Source organism: Mizuhopecten yessoensis, unplaced genomic scaffold (genome assembly GCF_002113885.1).
Source record: "Mizuhopecten yessoensis strain PY_sf001 unplaced genomic scaffold, ASM211388v2 scaffold7493, whole genome shotgun sequence".
Taxonomy (NCBI): domain Eukaryota; kingdom Metazoa; phylum Mollusca; class Bivalvia; order Pectinida; family Pectinidae; genus Mizuhopecten; species Mizuhopecten yessoensis.
Genome location: NW_018407075.1, coordinates 515,637 through 532,230, shown reverse-complemented (window position 1 = coordinate 532,230; position 16,594 = coordinate 515,637). Strand labels below are relative to the sequence as shown.

The window sequence follows — 16,594 nt, the reverse complement described above, 5'->3', positions numbered from 1 at the left end:
ATGTTTACTGTTGAAGGTTTTTACGTGAGTCGGGTATGATTCCTGACCTATTCACCTGTAGACATGTTTATAGGAATTTGACCTGCAGAGGCTCGTGTAATTATGATGCTGTACCATTGCCAAGGATCTACGATTCATTTAATATGATTCTGTAACAGGAATGAAATAAAACAATTATTGAAAAACACACCTGACAAGGTTAGAAACGTCCCCATTTAGAAATTGTTTATATTTATGGAGATAGGGACAGCAATGGACATTTACATCCCATTTAAAAATTAATATTGTTTATTGACGTAAGAAATGGCAACAGACATACTGTCAAGGAAAACTTTGGATACACAGAATGGCCAAGGAGACAAAATGATGGTGATAACCCGGTGTCATTACAGAGATACCATCAATCCAGGTGGGCTTACCTGAAAATAGTCCTTAACTGCTTCACCCCTGAAATTTCATAATGAACTATTCCAACATTTGAATCGGAAGAATTCAAATGTGTTTTCAGGGGTGAATGAGTTAAGCTGATGTTTCAAGGGATCATTTTTGTAAGTCAACCAGTGTCAACAATTCAGGAAGGTGACTTCATAAATTTGTGTATAAAAAACCAAATGTTACACATTCCAATATACCTGGTATTGAATCGACTTCATTTATACAGAGTAACAAATCATTTATCATTCGGTGGAGATTAACCATTATATACAAAATATTGTATTAGCAATTCTTATGTGAATGTTTTAAAACACACCTAATTAAAGTGTTTCTAACCAACATTGGGGGTTTAATTACAACATAAAGAAATGCCGTGTTTATAATTCTTTCATTGAATAAGTATCCAATGTACCGATAATTCTTCAATGAGAGAAGCCGACACACTGAAACCTAGTTTTTACACCTGTGCTAATCATAAATCTTCTCAACCTCCTAATACAGTTGTCCGTCCTTGTTCTGTGACACTATGTGGTCTAAAGGCTTCAGAAAATGATTTTGACACAAGTTGTACATTAGTGAGTTACGAAAAGTCTGTTAAATTTCGGTGCATAAGTTAACATTGACATAACAGGATTAACCAGATTGGGCAATTAAGTCTTCTCTTTACTCCCATTAATACCAGATAATCCCCCTAATACTACTGGTCATGTATGTTAATATAGGTTCCCGACGGAGTAATTTTCCTTGACACAATGAAGATTATAAGTTTCATTGTGTTTTGAGTGATCGGTGTGTTTGCAGCTTAAGCAGCTTTCATATTTGGAACATTGCAGGTGTTTACAAGTTAACTTAATAGAAAAAACTGGGATCTTATGTCACGGAAATGTCAAAAAGCTTTCCTTGAGTTGTGTGTTGTGGTAAAGGGATATATATATCTTTCTAAATGCTGAATTAATTTGTCAAATACAATTTTAGAGTAAAGACACTATAATGAACCACATATTTGCCATACTTGCATGAGCATCAAAATCTAGAAATTCACTTGAAAGTGTTTTCCATACAAAACCTGGAATGGGGTGCAATCGCGCATCTTCCTTATCTCATTCACCTCTGAAGACACATTTTAACTCTTCCAATTCAAAGGTTGGAATAGTTCTTTATGAAATTTTAGGGGTGAATGAGTTATTGTGGTTAAAAGGTCATTGACCTCTTTAAAATAAAAGTTTTTTAAAGAAACTTTGACCGTTTTTCAATTCAAAAGGTGATTAATTGGTGGTTGACAGACTCTCTGCTAACTTCATTAACATTCGGGATCATTTTGATAATTTATAGACTCTTTGCTGTCTCCATTAACATTGATGGTTGTTTTGTTGCTGCAGACTCAATGCTTTGTGTATTACAAGGTTAATGTGGGTTACCTCATGGTATTGTATGTACCTGTGAACAAAGGTACAGATGTAATACGTAAACTTTGGGCTGTAACCAGAGTGACAGACACAGCATCACAGAATCACAAACACACGTCACCATGGAACCAGGGCCTAACACCGAGGGGCTGGGTATGGAACTACCAAGGTCTGCCAATAAAGACCGCCATTTGTCTGCCGTCGCAATAGACACTTGTCAGGATAGTCCTTTTCTAGGACATAAAACTATAGCAGCATTTGTCCTTGTCAAAACTGACGTTTGTATTGATCGTTTGGGTGGCAGTATTGATGAGGGATTGTGAACTACCCGTCTGTCGTCATTAACCATATGTCAGTGTCTGAAATGATAACAAGCAGGGTGGGTACCCATTATAAAAGCCGCTTTGAGTGGTGTGCTCACAGCCTCCGTAGCTCTGTAGCTGTCCATTCCTCCGTGTCCAGGACGCACCACGGTCGAACACCTGTACGACACTCTGCCACAACTGCAAAAAGAGCAAACCAATATGACTTCAGAGTAGAGAAATTGAGAGTGCTAAAAACATTATTTAATTAAACATTGTGTAGTTGACCAAACACTAGAATCATTTGAACTGGTGATGAGGTGTTAGGTATATTGATTGTGTCAGGGTTGTGGTGGTGTAACACGTCCGAGGTGACTTTTAATTCCGCCTGTTTATTACAAATGTATTACTATTGGCATTGGAAGCCTGAATTATACACAGCTTTATTAAAAGTTTGGAAATTCAGAAAAAAAAAGAAAAGAAAAAAAACCCAACTTAATCCACAATCCATTTAAAAACATTTGTATCAAATTGTTTGTTTGGAAAGTTGTTAAATAGGCCTAGCCTGATGTCTAATCCAGTTATCATATACAAGTCAACAAAATCTGTTGAAATTGATAACTGTAGCTTATATTTCAATATAAAAAAAAGAGAAGTGTTACTTATGTATTTATTGTATTAAATGATACTTTTTTCATCTGATTCCATAGAAATTTTGATTTTAATTTCAACAATTGTTCCCTATCATCATAGTTATATAGGGATTTTTTTTAATTAGTACCCTGTCGTCTGCTCATCTATTGTTTGGGTTTCAACTCTTTTTAGCACAGTAGAGTAAACTGGGTAAAATGATTGGGCCTCGTAATTAACAGGATATGAGCTGTATTAGAATTCAAGGTCATAAGTCGAAAGGTCAAGGTCCTTGGTGAAGTGATAATTTGTGATAGGCACCCTTGTCTTTCATCACTGGAATGACTTAATGTCTCAATGCTAACTTGATCAAACTTCATTTAATGTTAATGTATTAAAATACCTTATATAAGTTTGTGTTTTAAGGGTGTTTATTGCCAAGGTCAAGATCACCATTACCATCAACAAAAAATCTCTGTCATCACTCTAACGACCTCAATTTTTTAACAGATTTTGATAAGAATACTTTAAATGAAATTGTTTTTCAGGATGTAGAACAGTCAAGGTCTTATCATCTGCTGTTTGGTAGAACTTTTAATTGTCATTCTAACTTTCGCAAGAAAATTTAAATGTTTACATATGGATTTAAAAATGAGATAATAATAAAATTCATTATTGGAGAATGAAGGCACTAAATTGATACATGATTATCATTAGGTACTGTTGACAAGACACAATATACTACATGTTCTATAACAGACTATTTGCCTATGAAGGATTTGTATTATTTGCTATGACCTAATTGGACAAAAGATTTGTGTTTAAGACTCATTTTGAATAATTCACCTCTGAAATTTCATAATGAACTACTCCAACCGTTGAATCAGAGTTCAAAAGTGTCCTTGAGGATTTTTAATGAGTTATTATTGAATATTTTTTAAATACATTTTTTTTTAGATATGTTTTATAATTTCCCAATGATTTTGTGTGTCCAGGTGTTTGGATGATCATTTGAAATCTCCTTAAATACATGTTATAAGTTACAAATGATTGTATTGGTACACAATGAAAATTTTGCCTTCAGTTATCATGAAGTTTGGCTTTGAAGAACTGAGCCTTTAGAATACAGTCATTTATTGGTGTTGCTTTCCTGATAACTAAAGCCTACTTTTGTTAAGCTAATTAATCCCTATGATGCACAAAAATATTTTAGGATTTTCTTCATTCTGTCAGCTCTTCGCTAGTATTGTGTCTTATATTTTCGGCAATACCCATCTTAAGAAATCAATGAGTACATATAAATGTGGAGTTTGACATTTAGCCACAGTCTGCTTTCAATTAAGGCCGAGTCCAATATTTTCGAGAGGCAAGAGTGCAGGTAAACTACTGTTTAATCAGGCAAGCGGTATTTCTGACCTCTAATGCCTTTGGTCTTGAACCCATAATCCTTCACTGTAATGGACAACATGTTTAGTGATTGTTGTACAGTGACGGGATATAATGCGTACACATTAGTTAGACCTGTCCCAGATCAGGGGTATGTTACAGAATATTTGTCCGTACTCCGCTGTACTGACCTCCGCGTTGTTCTCCAGCACACATACACACATGCACGCATACACAACACACATGGATGCACATCCTTAAATGACCTTAGCTGTTAATACGACATTAAACAAATAAAACCAAAATACTTCACAATGTCTATACTGTATACCAAGAACATTTTCTTCCCAGTCAGACGTTTGCCCTTCGCCCATGAGATCAATTTTCGCCCAGTGTTAATTTCGCTCTCTACATTTCATTACCAAGCTTATTATGTGGTGTACTTATTTTCGCTGTAATGATTATAGGGCAAATAATGAGGTAAAAAAAAGACAAAAATTAAACTGCAGCAAAAATTTCCAAGTATACAGTGTTTTTTAAAAGGGGAACATTTTGAATATGGAAATGTTTGTGTTGTGACCCTTAAAACTCTACTGTGACCCTTAAAACTCTGTTGTGACCCTTAAAACTCTACCTTGACCCTTAAAACTCGACTGTGGTCCGAAAATTTCTCACTAAGTGGAATCTTCAGTTCTTTTTACTTCTTTGCAAAAAATCCCAGCATTTGGACACTGAAACTTTCCTCTTTTACAATGTCTATGAGGATCTAACACGAGGTCTGGCTTCCCACTCCTACACAAGCTGTATTTGGTATGGTGACCAGTTAATCTACCTGGTGCCAGACCTTAAATGGTATGGATTTTTCTGCCGTACATTGATAAAGTAAACACATGTAAATTCGTCAATAAGTAGCGTAACCATGTAGATTTGATTGAATCAATGAGCTGGTGTGCTGCTGGCAAGGCAATGGAGTTTTTAGCTGACAATATTGACATATTAGGCAGATTTACCTCATCCGACTATATGCTCAGATAATATAGACTTTCCACCAATTCTGTCCAGTGCTGTGTTCAATATCTAGGTCAAGTATAACGCTTTGTTGAATCCGGGAACTGTATGAATGTAGTTGCTTTTATTTGGGGACCTGAAGCGTGGCTGATATTAGCGCTGCATATAGGCCATCGGATGTGACACCAATACTACGCGGTAGACAATGAACAGCAAGGTTACCATTTCATCCTCATAGTGGACCCAATATTGTTTTAATCATAATTAATATTCAGACTGCTGAAAAGAATACCATATATATAGCATCTTTTAAACATGTCATATATGTAAATAATGTGTGGGAAGGATACCAGTTTTCACGTCCAGTGTTATTTCATTTTTTTTTGTCTCATACAGAAATTTTGCAGTGGCTATACTTGCACTGAAGTACCCCATCTCTACCCCAACCCAGCCCCAGCCCCAGTCTTTTTCGAATTTGGTATCATTTTTCATCTTTTTCGGATATTGCTTAATGTAGCATATGTCTGAATTAATTTGTTTTCTCTGACTTAACACTATTTTCTGTTGAAATGTGTAAGGCTTCCAGAGTTACTCCCTTGTGGCTCCCTAAGTAATTTACCCTTTGAATAGGTATCATCAGTGGCTGTTCTCAAGTACCAGTTGTGGGCTGGTGAGTGAAACTTCCTGTAAATTGTACTGTTTAAAGCGTTGGTGTTTTGTCTGTCTGCTGGATGATGCGGCTGTGGTTATGATTGGTAAATGATGGAGTAATGCTTCTACACAGTGGGTGGTAGACCGCCTGATCTATCACTGCATTGACAGCTACAAGATTCACAAAACCTGAAACCAAGTTTCCAACTTAAGAAAAAAAAATCCAATCTTTAACTTCATTAAAAAACTTGAGGTCATGTTGTGTTGTTATTATCAGAGGTAGACTGAAGATGCCTTTATGTGTTGGCAGGCACGCGTACCATTCTGACTTTTAAGGAGCAGAGTGTTACACTATAGGCATTGAAGTTATACTTGTCATCATCATCATCACATTGATGAAAGTCATGGATTTCTGTGTTTATCCTGGATTAGAGAAATTGAAGTGTGTTTATAGGTGAAGGGGAGAATCGGGCTATCACTTACATAGGATTCCAGCAATAACTGTTTCCGATTGACGGTAATTTGATAAATAGGGTGCCGTAGTGCTATAGGAAGGGGATAAACTTTTACAGGATGTGTATGTCCTGCAGCGATCCAGCCCCTCTGTAAGCACGCTATAAGGTATATTTGGATAAGTGGGGTTTGGAATAGGAAGCAGACCTCTACGAGGGGTGTTATTGTTTTGGGTGTTGTGCGGTACACGATCACCAGGAATGAGGAAGCGAGCCTGTGTGTAACGATATCTCCTCCCCATGTCTGCTGTCTCCTCCTCCAATATTGATCCCAACGAGACGGATTCCTGACTTGATCACAAACCTTTTTCCAATTTTCAGGAAAATGTAGCTAATTGGGAGAATGTGCTTCTGCAGAGTGACCACATGACGTGAGGAAAATCAGCAGGAAACGCTAAACAGGTAAGTCTTTTACTTCATAATGCACAGGAGTTTGCATACAACTTGTTATAAAAGTAATGCCGCCAGTATAACGACAATATAGCTGTGATTACCAATAATTACACAGGAAGAACGTAAATAGTAATGATTTTATTGTCAATTGAACATGTTGGATGGTTTTATCAGTGTATTAGCACCAGTGACAGGACTTGACAGTGTGTAGTTGGTGGCGAAAAAGGCAATCATAGGTTTGTGGCGAAATATGGGCCTGTTTGAGCGGATTAAATCAATTTCATGCTGATATGTCTGACTGCAGCATGGGCCGGAAGCAAGGAGATGTGGTGATAAAAGGACATGTATACACGTACACTACAAGTGTCTTTGATGACGCACTAACAGTTATCATCTTCGATAAGTCTTCAATAGTTCAGTTACTGATGTTTTTCAAAAAAGTTTTGCTGTACGATTCGACACCAAAATCATTTATTGACTTCTTTTCTTAGTTTTCTTTTTAGCACAATTGATATATATATAGTATGTAACAATAATAAAATAAATAAATAAAAAAAACAGTTTGTTGCTACAGTAGTTCCTATATATACATTTTATAAACCAAATATTCTGTATGGTGTTAGTGAACTTGATAATGTTAAGGTTTGAACATTACTCGTATATTTTTAAAAAGTTTTATTTTTAATGTCTGGTGTTTTGGTATAGACTATTAATTCATGACCTTGCTAGAAAAATGAATAAAAGCTGTGAAAAAAAGCCGTGAAATGAATCATTTAGATTCAGGATGTCTATATATAACTTAGTATAGATGTTCCAGTCATTACAGCTACATGTGTTTTGATTTTACATCCTCAAAACCTGTACTTGTTATATATCTCCTGTGTGTGCTAAAAAAATAATCTACATCTTCTCTTCACCATTATTATCTGTTTTATCGGGCAAGGAGTCGGTATATATGGCCCTATCTGAGAGGAAGATCTCTCTCACTGGTTATAGACAAGCAAGGCTAATGTTGTACCCAGTGTTTATACAGGAGGCAAGGGCACTGCCCCCTCCCCTAACTTGTATCTATATCTACAGGTCCTTCCTTCTGGTAATTGTTTGTCCCTACGGTCCTCCTCCTCCTCCTCCTCCTCCTCCTCCTCTATCTTGTCTCAGTCAAGGTTTTCGTTGTACCCCTTCCCCCAAGGTCCACTTTATCACCTTTTCACTGGGGCACTCATCCGGCCTCTCACCCCAGGGGTTTAGATCTATCCCCAATCCCGGGGCTTCTTCACAAACATCTTTCTCTGACTTCCATCCTGTGTCCTTCTACTTTGATCCCCCCCTCCAGCTCAACTCCCGGTCCCTTTAAAGTTTTTCCAGTGCTACAAGCACTGATGCATGTAAGGGTTCCATTCAATTAGCATCTTTAGTTGGTACTTAGGTGGACATGTAGGTCACCTTGATCAAAACCAATTAGATTTTATTTGCTGGCGAGTTGATCTGGGGCCAAGTGTTCTACATTACCTCCAGTTAAGGGTGCCGTACTGTTCCCCGGGGAATTCGCTACCTCCCTATTGCATCACCAACAATCATATACATGTGTGTTGTAGAAACCAACTTGGGAGTCAATTAAGATATTATATCTGTAAAGTGCATTTCGTATAAGTTTTCACTGACAGGATTTTCTGACGTAGAGAGATAGCCAACAGTAAGTCTGACAGGGGGCGTGTGAGTACAGAAGAAGATACAGGTAGACCTTTATCACACTATACATCAAGCAAACACGTCTACTGTATTACCTCGCAATGAAAGTCCGTAATCTAATTCTGTCCCGAGTTTCTAGGTACACTTCAACATTTGACTTAGTAACTGGACTGAATTCCTGCTCTCGGAGTGGAGAACAGGACCATGGACGAGTCTTATACTACAACATTACCACTTTGAAATTTCAACTAAAGTGTCTTTTCACAGATGCTTTCCATGACGTTTCGTTTTATTAAAAAAAATTGGCCACTGGATGCGTGAAGCAAATTCCGCTCATAGATTGTTTCACATGTGTATTGTTTCGGTTCACCTTCGTCAGACTTCTGGGTTAGATCAACCTGACTTTCATACAAAGCGTATTGATGCTGCCAGGTTGATAAGTACTGTATATGCATATACTGAGTTATACAGCACAGGTCTACCTGACCACAGTGTGATGGCTCACACAGCATCTGGACCAGCTAAGATCTTACACCAACACTGGGCCATCCTCAGCCACAAAATTAGCTACACCTGTTTAAAAATTTCAACTACAACTCTGTTGTTTGTAATGATGGGTGTTTCTGGGCGCTCAACCCATGTTGTAAACATCTACAAACAAGATGATGATGCTGATGATGAGAATGAGAATGTTCATTTTAATGTTTCGCATTAATGGTAGATCTAGCTAAACAGTGCATATATCATAGTACGGCTAATATTAGAAGTCAAATGGGTCTACACAGAACAGTAGTGGCAGATATATAAATAGATCTGGTGATTAATGTAATCGAAAATTGTTTACTTATAGTGAATTGGCAAAAATTATAGGAGAAGGATATTACAGAAAGAATTTTTAAATGTGATCTAATACCTGTAAAGTTATCTATTAAAAGTTACTTATTTATATGATGTGTATATATATCTAGATTGAGTAAACAAGAAATTGTGTATATTGTTAAATAGACAAAATGAAGAAGTTTTCAAAAGATAACAGCTAATGCCGTGGAAATTGAACCTACGGGGCTACCCCAACTCTGGCAATTCTCAACAAGGCATATACTTACATCTACCTCTGTGATATATATATATAGATATATATATCAACATACGGGAGAAATATCATTAAAACCTTAAAAAGGGGGAAAATTGTCTGTTGTCTTAATGTTTCATTGATCAGACCAGGGTGTTGATAAAAGTGGTTGGGTGAGCTGGCCTGTATCTTCAGCAGTAAACTTTATTACATGACTTTATGTGTGTCGAACATTGATTATTTGTCATAATGACGAATCCTTTCATGGTGCTACAGCGTAATCAAGCTAGGACCCATGTTACACAGAGTTTATGGTCACTCTGACCTGCGCTTCCATTTCTGTATAAATATATGGTCACTCTGACCTGCACTTCCATTTCTGTAAAAATATATGGTCACTCTGACCTGCGCTTCCATTTCTGTATAAATATATGGTCACTCTGACCTGCGCTTTGATTTCTGTATAAATGTATGGTCACCCTGGTCTCAGTTCCAGTGCTGTATAAATGTATGGTCACTCTGACCTGCACTCTCATTTCTGTAAAAATATATGGTCACTCTGACCTGCACTTCCATTTCTGTATAAATATATGGTCACTCTGACCTGCGCTTCCATTTCTGTATAAATGTATGGTCACTTTGACCTGCGCTTCCATTTCTGTATAAATATATGGTAACTCTGACCTGCGCTTTGATTTCTGTATAAATGTATGGTCACCCTGGTCTCAGTTCCAGTGCTGTATAAATGTATTGTCATCATGGTCTCAGTTCCATTGCTGTATACATGTATGGTCCCCCTGGTCTCAGTTCATTTGCTGTATAAATGAATGGTCACCCTGGTCTCAGTTCCAGTGCTGTATAAATGTATGGTCATCATGGTCTCAGTTCCATTGCTGTATACATGTATGGTCACCCTGGTCTCAGTTCATTTGCTGTATAAATGTATGGTCACCCTGGTCTCAGTTCCAGTGCTGTATACATGTATGGTCACCCTGGTCTCAGTTCATTTGCTGTATAAATGTATGGTCACCCTGGTCTCAGTTCCTTTGCTGTTTAAATGTATGGTCACCCTGGTCTCAGTTCATTTGCTGTATAAATGAATGGTCACCCTGGTCTCAGTTCCAGTGCTGTATAAATGTATGGTTACCCTGGTCTCGGTTCCAGTGCTGTATAAATGTATGGTTACCCTGGTCTCAGTTCCAGTGCTGTATAAATGTATGGCTACCCTGGTCTCAGTTCATTTGCTGTATAAATGAATGGTCACCCTCGTCTCAGTTCCAGTGCTGTATAAATGAATGGTAACCCTGGTCTCAGTTCCTTTGCTGTTTAAATGTATGGTCACTCTGGTCTCAGTTCATTTGCTGTTTAAATGTATGGTCACTCTGGTCTCAGTTCATTTGCTGTATAAATGTATGGCTACCCTGGTCTCAGTTCCAGAGCTGTATAAATATATGGTCACCCTGGTCTCAGTTCCAGTGCTGTATAAATGTATGGTTACCCTGGTCTCGGTTCCAGTGCTGTATAAATGTATGGTTACCCTGGTCTCAGTTCCAGTGCTGTATAAATGTATGGTCACCCTGGTGTCAGTTCCAGTACTGTATAAATGTATGGTCACCCTGGTCTCTGTTCAAGTGCTGTATACATGTATGGTTACCCTGGTCTCAGTTCCAGTGCTGTATAAATGAATGGTCACCCTGGTGTCAGTTCCAGTGCTGTATACATGTATGGTCACCCTGGTCTCAGTTCCAGTGCTGTATAAATGTATGGTCACCCTGGTCTCAGTTCCAGTGCTGTATACATATATGGTTACCCTGGTCTCAGTACAAGTTTTATATAGCTGTGTGATCACTCTGACCTGATCACCTTGACCTCAGCCTCAGTGCTGTATTTCTGTATGATCACCCTGTCATCAGCCCCAGTCTTGTGAGGTAAACTGTACCATCAACTTGACGCTGTTCCCTGTTCTATGATCACGTTGACCCTGGCCCATTGCTGTATTACTGTATGATCACATTGACCCTGGCCCCTGTTCTATATAACTGTATGATCATGTTGACCCTGGCCCCTGTTCTGAATAACTGTATGATCATGTTGACCCTGGCCCCTGTTTTATATAACTGTATAATCACGTTGACCCTGGCCCCTGTTCTGTATAACTGTATGATCACGTTGACCCTGGCCCCTTTTCTGTATAACTGTATGATCACGTTGACCCTGGCCCCTTTTCTGTATAACTGTATGATCTCGTTGATGCTGGCCCCTTTTCTGTATAACTGTATGATCATGTTGACCCTGGCCCCTTTTCTGTATAACTGTATGATCACGTTGACCCTGGCCCCTTTTCTGTATAACTGTATGATCACGTTGACGCTGGCCCCTTTTCTGTATAATTGTATTGTTCACTCTAACATCAACCCGTTCTGTATTTCTGTGTGATCATCCTGACTGCATCACTTGTTCTGAATAACTGTACCTTGCCCCTGACCCCATTTCTGTATTACTGTATGATCACCTTGACCCCAGTTGATCACCCTGATCCTGGCCCATGTGCTATGACGACACCCTGTGACCTTGCTTTTAGTGCTGTGCTACTGTTAGGGTACAGAAAATATGAACAGAAAAATTTTCAAATACATGGCTGGACAAAATAATTTTATTTCATTTATTCACTACTTTTATTGTAAATTTTGAATATTTTATTGGGAAGTCTTCAGGTTCACTCTGAATAATTGGTGTCTGTTTACAGTTCATTGTGTTTTGTTAGATGTTCAGCCCAAGTGGTTCAAACACAAGCATCAGACAACCTTACTAGATGTATCTCCAGATATTCTCTACATATAAATCGAATATCCTCATTTCACGTAACCTGAAAGGGAATTATATACACTATGGGTTTGTGCTGGATATTTTGAACTTAATAAATAAGTGCATGAGCTGAGAGTTTTGGGATGGTGAGAGATAGTGAGGATGTGATGGGGTGGAGTTGTTAGTTTGGTGAGAGAGATAAAGGCATAGACCAGCAATGGTGATCTGTAGGTGTTAGGGGGAGACTTGGTTGGGGACGCGGGAATTAAGGTGATTTTAAATAGAGCAAGTTTTGGGTTTGCCATGGGAGGGGTGGGGGAGGAGGTTGGAGAGGGATAGATGGTGTATGTATTATAATCTTGATTCATTTTACAACAATTATAAAACAAGTTATTTCAACTTATATTAATCACTTCTGTTGGCCTGGATGTTAGCACGCGAGGGGTTTTAATGTGGGAGGAAACCGAAGTACCCAGAGAAAACCAACAAATCGGGCAGGTGACCCGCATTTACCTCCAGAGAAAGTTAAGGGGAGGGTTATGGTATGTGTGAATAGAAAGCAGTGGAACTCTCTAGTGTTTTATCTGTATTGCGACAGGGATACTTCATCTGGAGTTGGTTGGGGTTGTTGGTAGGTGAGGTGTTTAATTTGTGAATGTGTAGATTTCTTATCCCCCCAGCAGCTATCAGAAGACAGAAGAACAGTCAGAGTTTGGAATCCTATGACTCATTGTTAGAAGGAACTGTGTCAAGCAGGACAACTTTCTTTCTGCCTTATTTACCATTTCTATCCGTAATTGTTTTTCTTTTTAACAAAAGAAAACATTAATTAGATGGCTTTGGCAATAAGACAGCTGTTCAGAAACATTTGTTTTCCAAATGCATTTGCTATTGGTTTGTGTTGCCACTCTATATCGGCAGCTATATATGGTGAACACGGTACATATATATGACAATTGTTTTGATGTTATAAAACCACTCTGAATAATTCATTAGCTCTCTGTATATATATACATGTAGTTGGTGAAGGGCAACACAGGTTGCCTAACAATGGCACATGGAATGGATTTTATTGAGGAAGTCCACCATTTCTATAAATGGTTACAGACACTGATACTGTCTAGAGCATCGATACATTGAAAATCGTAAAAAAATGCAGGGCCTTGGTTTGATGAAAAGTTTTCCAATGTATGCATTGTGTGACATTTTATTTTACGCAACGCTTCCGCTAGCAAGCCACAGATACTTTGTTACAGCCCTCCAAACTCCCTGCAGATTCTTTGTGGTGAAATCACCAGATTCCTATTAGGATTCGGTGATCAAATGTTAAACAAAGACTATTCTTTATTATTTTTTTCAGTGTGTTATGGACAGATTGAGATGGAAAGGTTTTATTTACTCTATCCTCTGTGGCTTGATAACATCTTTTTAGGTTTTCATGGTGGTTTCCATGGCAACTGTTGACATAAACCCAATTAAATCAGAATTTTCTATTTGAAATATTTTTATTTTGAAATGCACCAATTAATTGCTCTTTGAAACGACTTGGCCATTAATATACACTTTGCTAAATTCTTGAAAGTTTTGAAAACACTTGTAACACAGATCAATTTTTACGGCAGTGTGTGTGTGTGTCCTCGATAAAAAAGTTTTACATTGCTGTAATTTACCTTTCACCGTTTATAAATGGATGTATTCTATGTTCATTATTATCATAGGTTATATAAAGCTTTTTAAAGCTTTTGATAATTTTAATGAATTTTCTAGCCTCGCTATCATTTCTCAAGAAACAGTCCATATGTATTGATTATATGTACAAAAGGGTCTTAGAGAACGAGCACCGCCGATTACCTGTAAGAAATTGACTCAATTATTGTTGTTTTATCACTTTTGTAAGGAATATTTTCATGTTTATTCAAGAAGAAAATTAAATTTCATTAAATGAATGAAAACGCTATGTTCAGAAGGTTCAAGATAATGACATATGCCTGTTTTAGAATAACGTTCAGAGGCTTGGCTCTGCAGTCGACAGGAATCACACTGGTGTCTATACTTAAAAGCACCCATTAATTGATGTGAATTGGTTGTGTGGTTGTTAAATCTACTGTTGGTGTCTGCAACAGTTCTGGTGATGACGCCCCAAGCGTTCCCAAGCCCACACAAGGCCATGGTACTGATCGTGTCACCACAAAATCATTCCTAGAAACCCTTATCAGTAAAGTTATAAGTGGTTGCATGGACTTAAAGCATGGCCCCAAGGTCACTCTTACCATCTGTCAAAGGTACACTTCTGGCAAAACATCACAAGCTGCCTAGTTACAGGGTCATGATCGCTTCTTTTTCGGTTAATGCTTCGAGAAGATAGCTCCGTTTCCTGTTTACTGTTGTTAGCCAGACTTTGTTTGTTGTTTGGTGTCATAGCAACACAACGTTCACATGATCAAGTACAAAACTCCATGCTGTCACTGGGTCACAAGGGTTCACCATAGTATTTTGTTAAATTGAAGGTTTTCGTATTTCAAAAATGTTTGTGCTTAGAATGTGCTTAGAATATATTATTATTTTAGTGTAAGATTTTGGGGAAATAGTTTTTGAAAGTGTAGAGTTTGGCTAGTAAAGCCTTCTGCTCATTTTAAGCCAAGCTGATAGGTTCAATCCCTTCTGATGTTATTAGGACTTGGATAATGCATCCTAGCTACTCTCACAGATTTGTTCAGAGATATGCAGGCCCGTTAAGACGGAGGTATTCTTGGCAGCAAGTTTGTTAAAGCAACAACAGGCATTTCGTCTTTGCAATTAGGTGTTCTGTTGAGTTAGGACAACTTCGCTGACACCCTTATTGATGAGTGACATTGACTGCCTGCTCTGATGTAGACAATTGTTGTTTCTGTCTAATTAACATTTTTATAAACACATTCGTTAATTATCTTGCTGGAATGCTTGTAAATATTTTGTTTGAAACGTAGAATAACCAGGTCGCACTGTCTTCTGAAAGGTTAGTGCATGATCGGCAGCCACAGTGATCACTCAATTAGAAGAGGAAATGGCAGAGTATTGAATTAGTCGGCCATTTTACTCCGCAGCCCTGAACAATGAACTAACAGCCCTTGATATTTGCTGTTTGGTGGTCGTCAATTGAGTGCTCTTCGTAACTTTTGGCTACACTTCATGGCATGTGCATGTCTATGAAAATCTACAGATGAAAAGAAACATGAATTTATTGACCTACGTACAACATAGAAGTTTGCTATTTCAGAAAATTGATTGAAAAGGTTTCCTTGATGTTTTTAACGCTCCCTATAAAGAATGAGAAAAAGACTTTTTGGAATTCAGTTTTCTTTGTTTGAAAAGAACCAAAGACTGATTGATCATATTTGAAGAAAATCACTTTAATAATTTTTAGAAAATTGACAAATTTAATAGAATGATTGTTTTGATATGAAGGTCTTTTAAATGGTATAGATGAGTAAGCTGGCACTATGTCAGGGGAAGTGTATGGAAAACGGTTGTACTGAGTAATAGCCCAAAGCTTCTGTTGTTTGCCTGCCGCCCAGCCATTTAGTGATGGCCTCATACAGTTCAATGTGTCCCTTGGCTTTGAGGTTGATGGATAAAGGAAGTGTCCATACTCTGAACCTATACTCTTCTGTCTAGTTGACACGTCTTGGTACAGAGGCTGATACAGAGGCTGATACAGAGGCTGGTACAGAGGCTGATACAGAGGCTATTACAGGGACTGTTACAGAGGCTGTTTCAAAGGCTGATACAGAGGCTGATACAGCGGCTGGGACAGAGGCTGTTTCAGAGGCTGGTACAGAGACTGGTACAGAGGCTGTTAAAGAGGCTGATACAGAGGGTGGTACAGAGACTGTTTCAGAGGCTGTTACAGAGGATGATAAAGAGGCTGATACCGAGGCTGATACAGAGACCGGTACAGAGGCTGATACAGCGGCTGGGACAGAGGCTGTTTCAGAGGCTGATACAGAGGCAGACACAGAGGCTGATACAGAGACCGGTACAGAGGCTGATACAGCGGCTGGGACAGAGGCTGGGACAGAGACTGTTTCAGAGGCTGTTTCAGAGGCTGGTACAGAGACTGGTACAGTGGCTGATACAGAGGCTGATTCCGAGGCTGATACAGAGACTGGTACAGAGGCTGTTAAAGAGGCTGATACAGAGGCAGACACAGAGGCTGATACAGAGGCTGGTACAGAGGCTGATACAGAAATAATCTTGTTAGGGTATTTTTAAAAGTTATTTGGAATTTTAGTTAAGTGGGTATTCATCAATGATAACTTCATGTCA

At 38.3% G+C, this 16,594-nt stretch overlaps 2 protein-coding genes across 13 annotated transcripts in view; both read left to right on the top strand.

Moving 5' to 3' along the window:
* Window positions 1-16,594, top strand: part of LOC110453732 (sodium/calcium exchanger 2-like) — a 211,920-nt gene that overhangs the window by 86,805 nt on the left and 108,521 nt on the right. For all 12 annotated transcript variants that reach the window (XM_021502826.1, XM_021502838.1, XM_021502837.1 and 9 more), the window contains one exon: window positions 6,652-6,732. The gene's annotated coding sequence lies outside the window, so the exon portion shown is untranslated. The remainder of the gene's footprint in view (window positions 1-6,651; window positions 6,733-16,594) is intronic.
* LOC110453754 (serine-aspartate repeat-containing protein I-like) lies at window positions 1,964-16,540 on the top strand. The gene is made up of 2 exons (XM_021502888.1): window positions 1,964-2,119; window positions 15,944-16,540. Exons 1-2 carry the CDS (start codon window positions 1,964-1,966, stop codon window positions 16,538-16,540), a joined length of 753 nt encoding a protein of 250 aa, XP_021358563.1.

Excerpts from the sequence above, each read along its gene's own strand:
- LOC110453754 (XM_021502888.1), top strand. The coding sequence starts at position 1,964 with ATGGAACCAGGGCCTAACACCGAGGGGCTGGGTATGGAACTACCAAGG. Across the intron at positions 2,120-15,943 it reads TTGTCCTTGTCAAAACTGAC|TTGACACGTCTTGGTACAGA; the intron begins GTTTGTATTGAT and ends TCTTCTGTCTAG.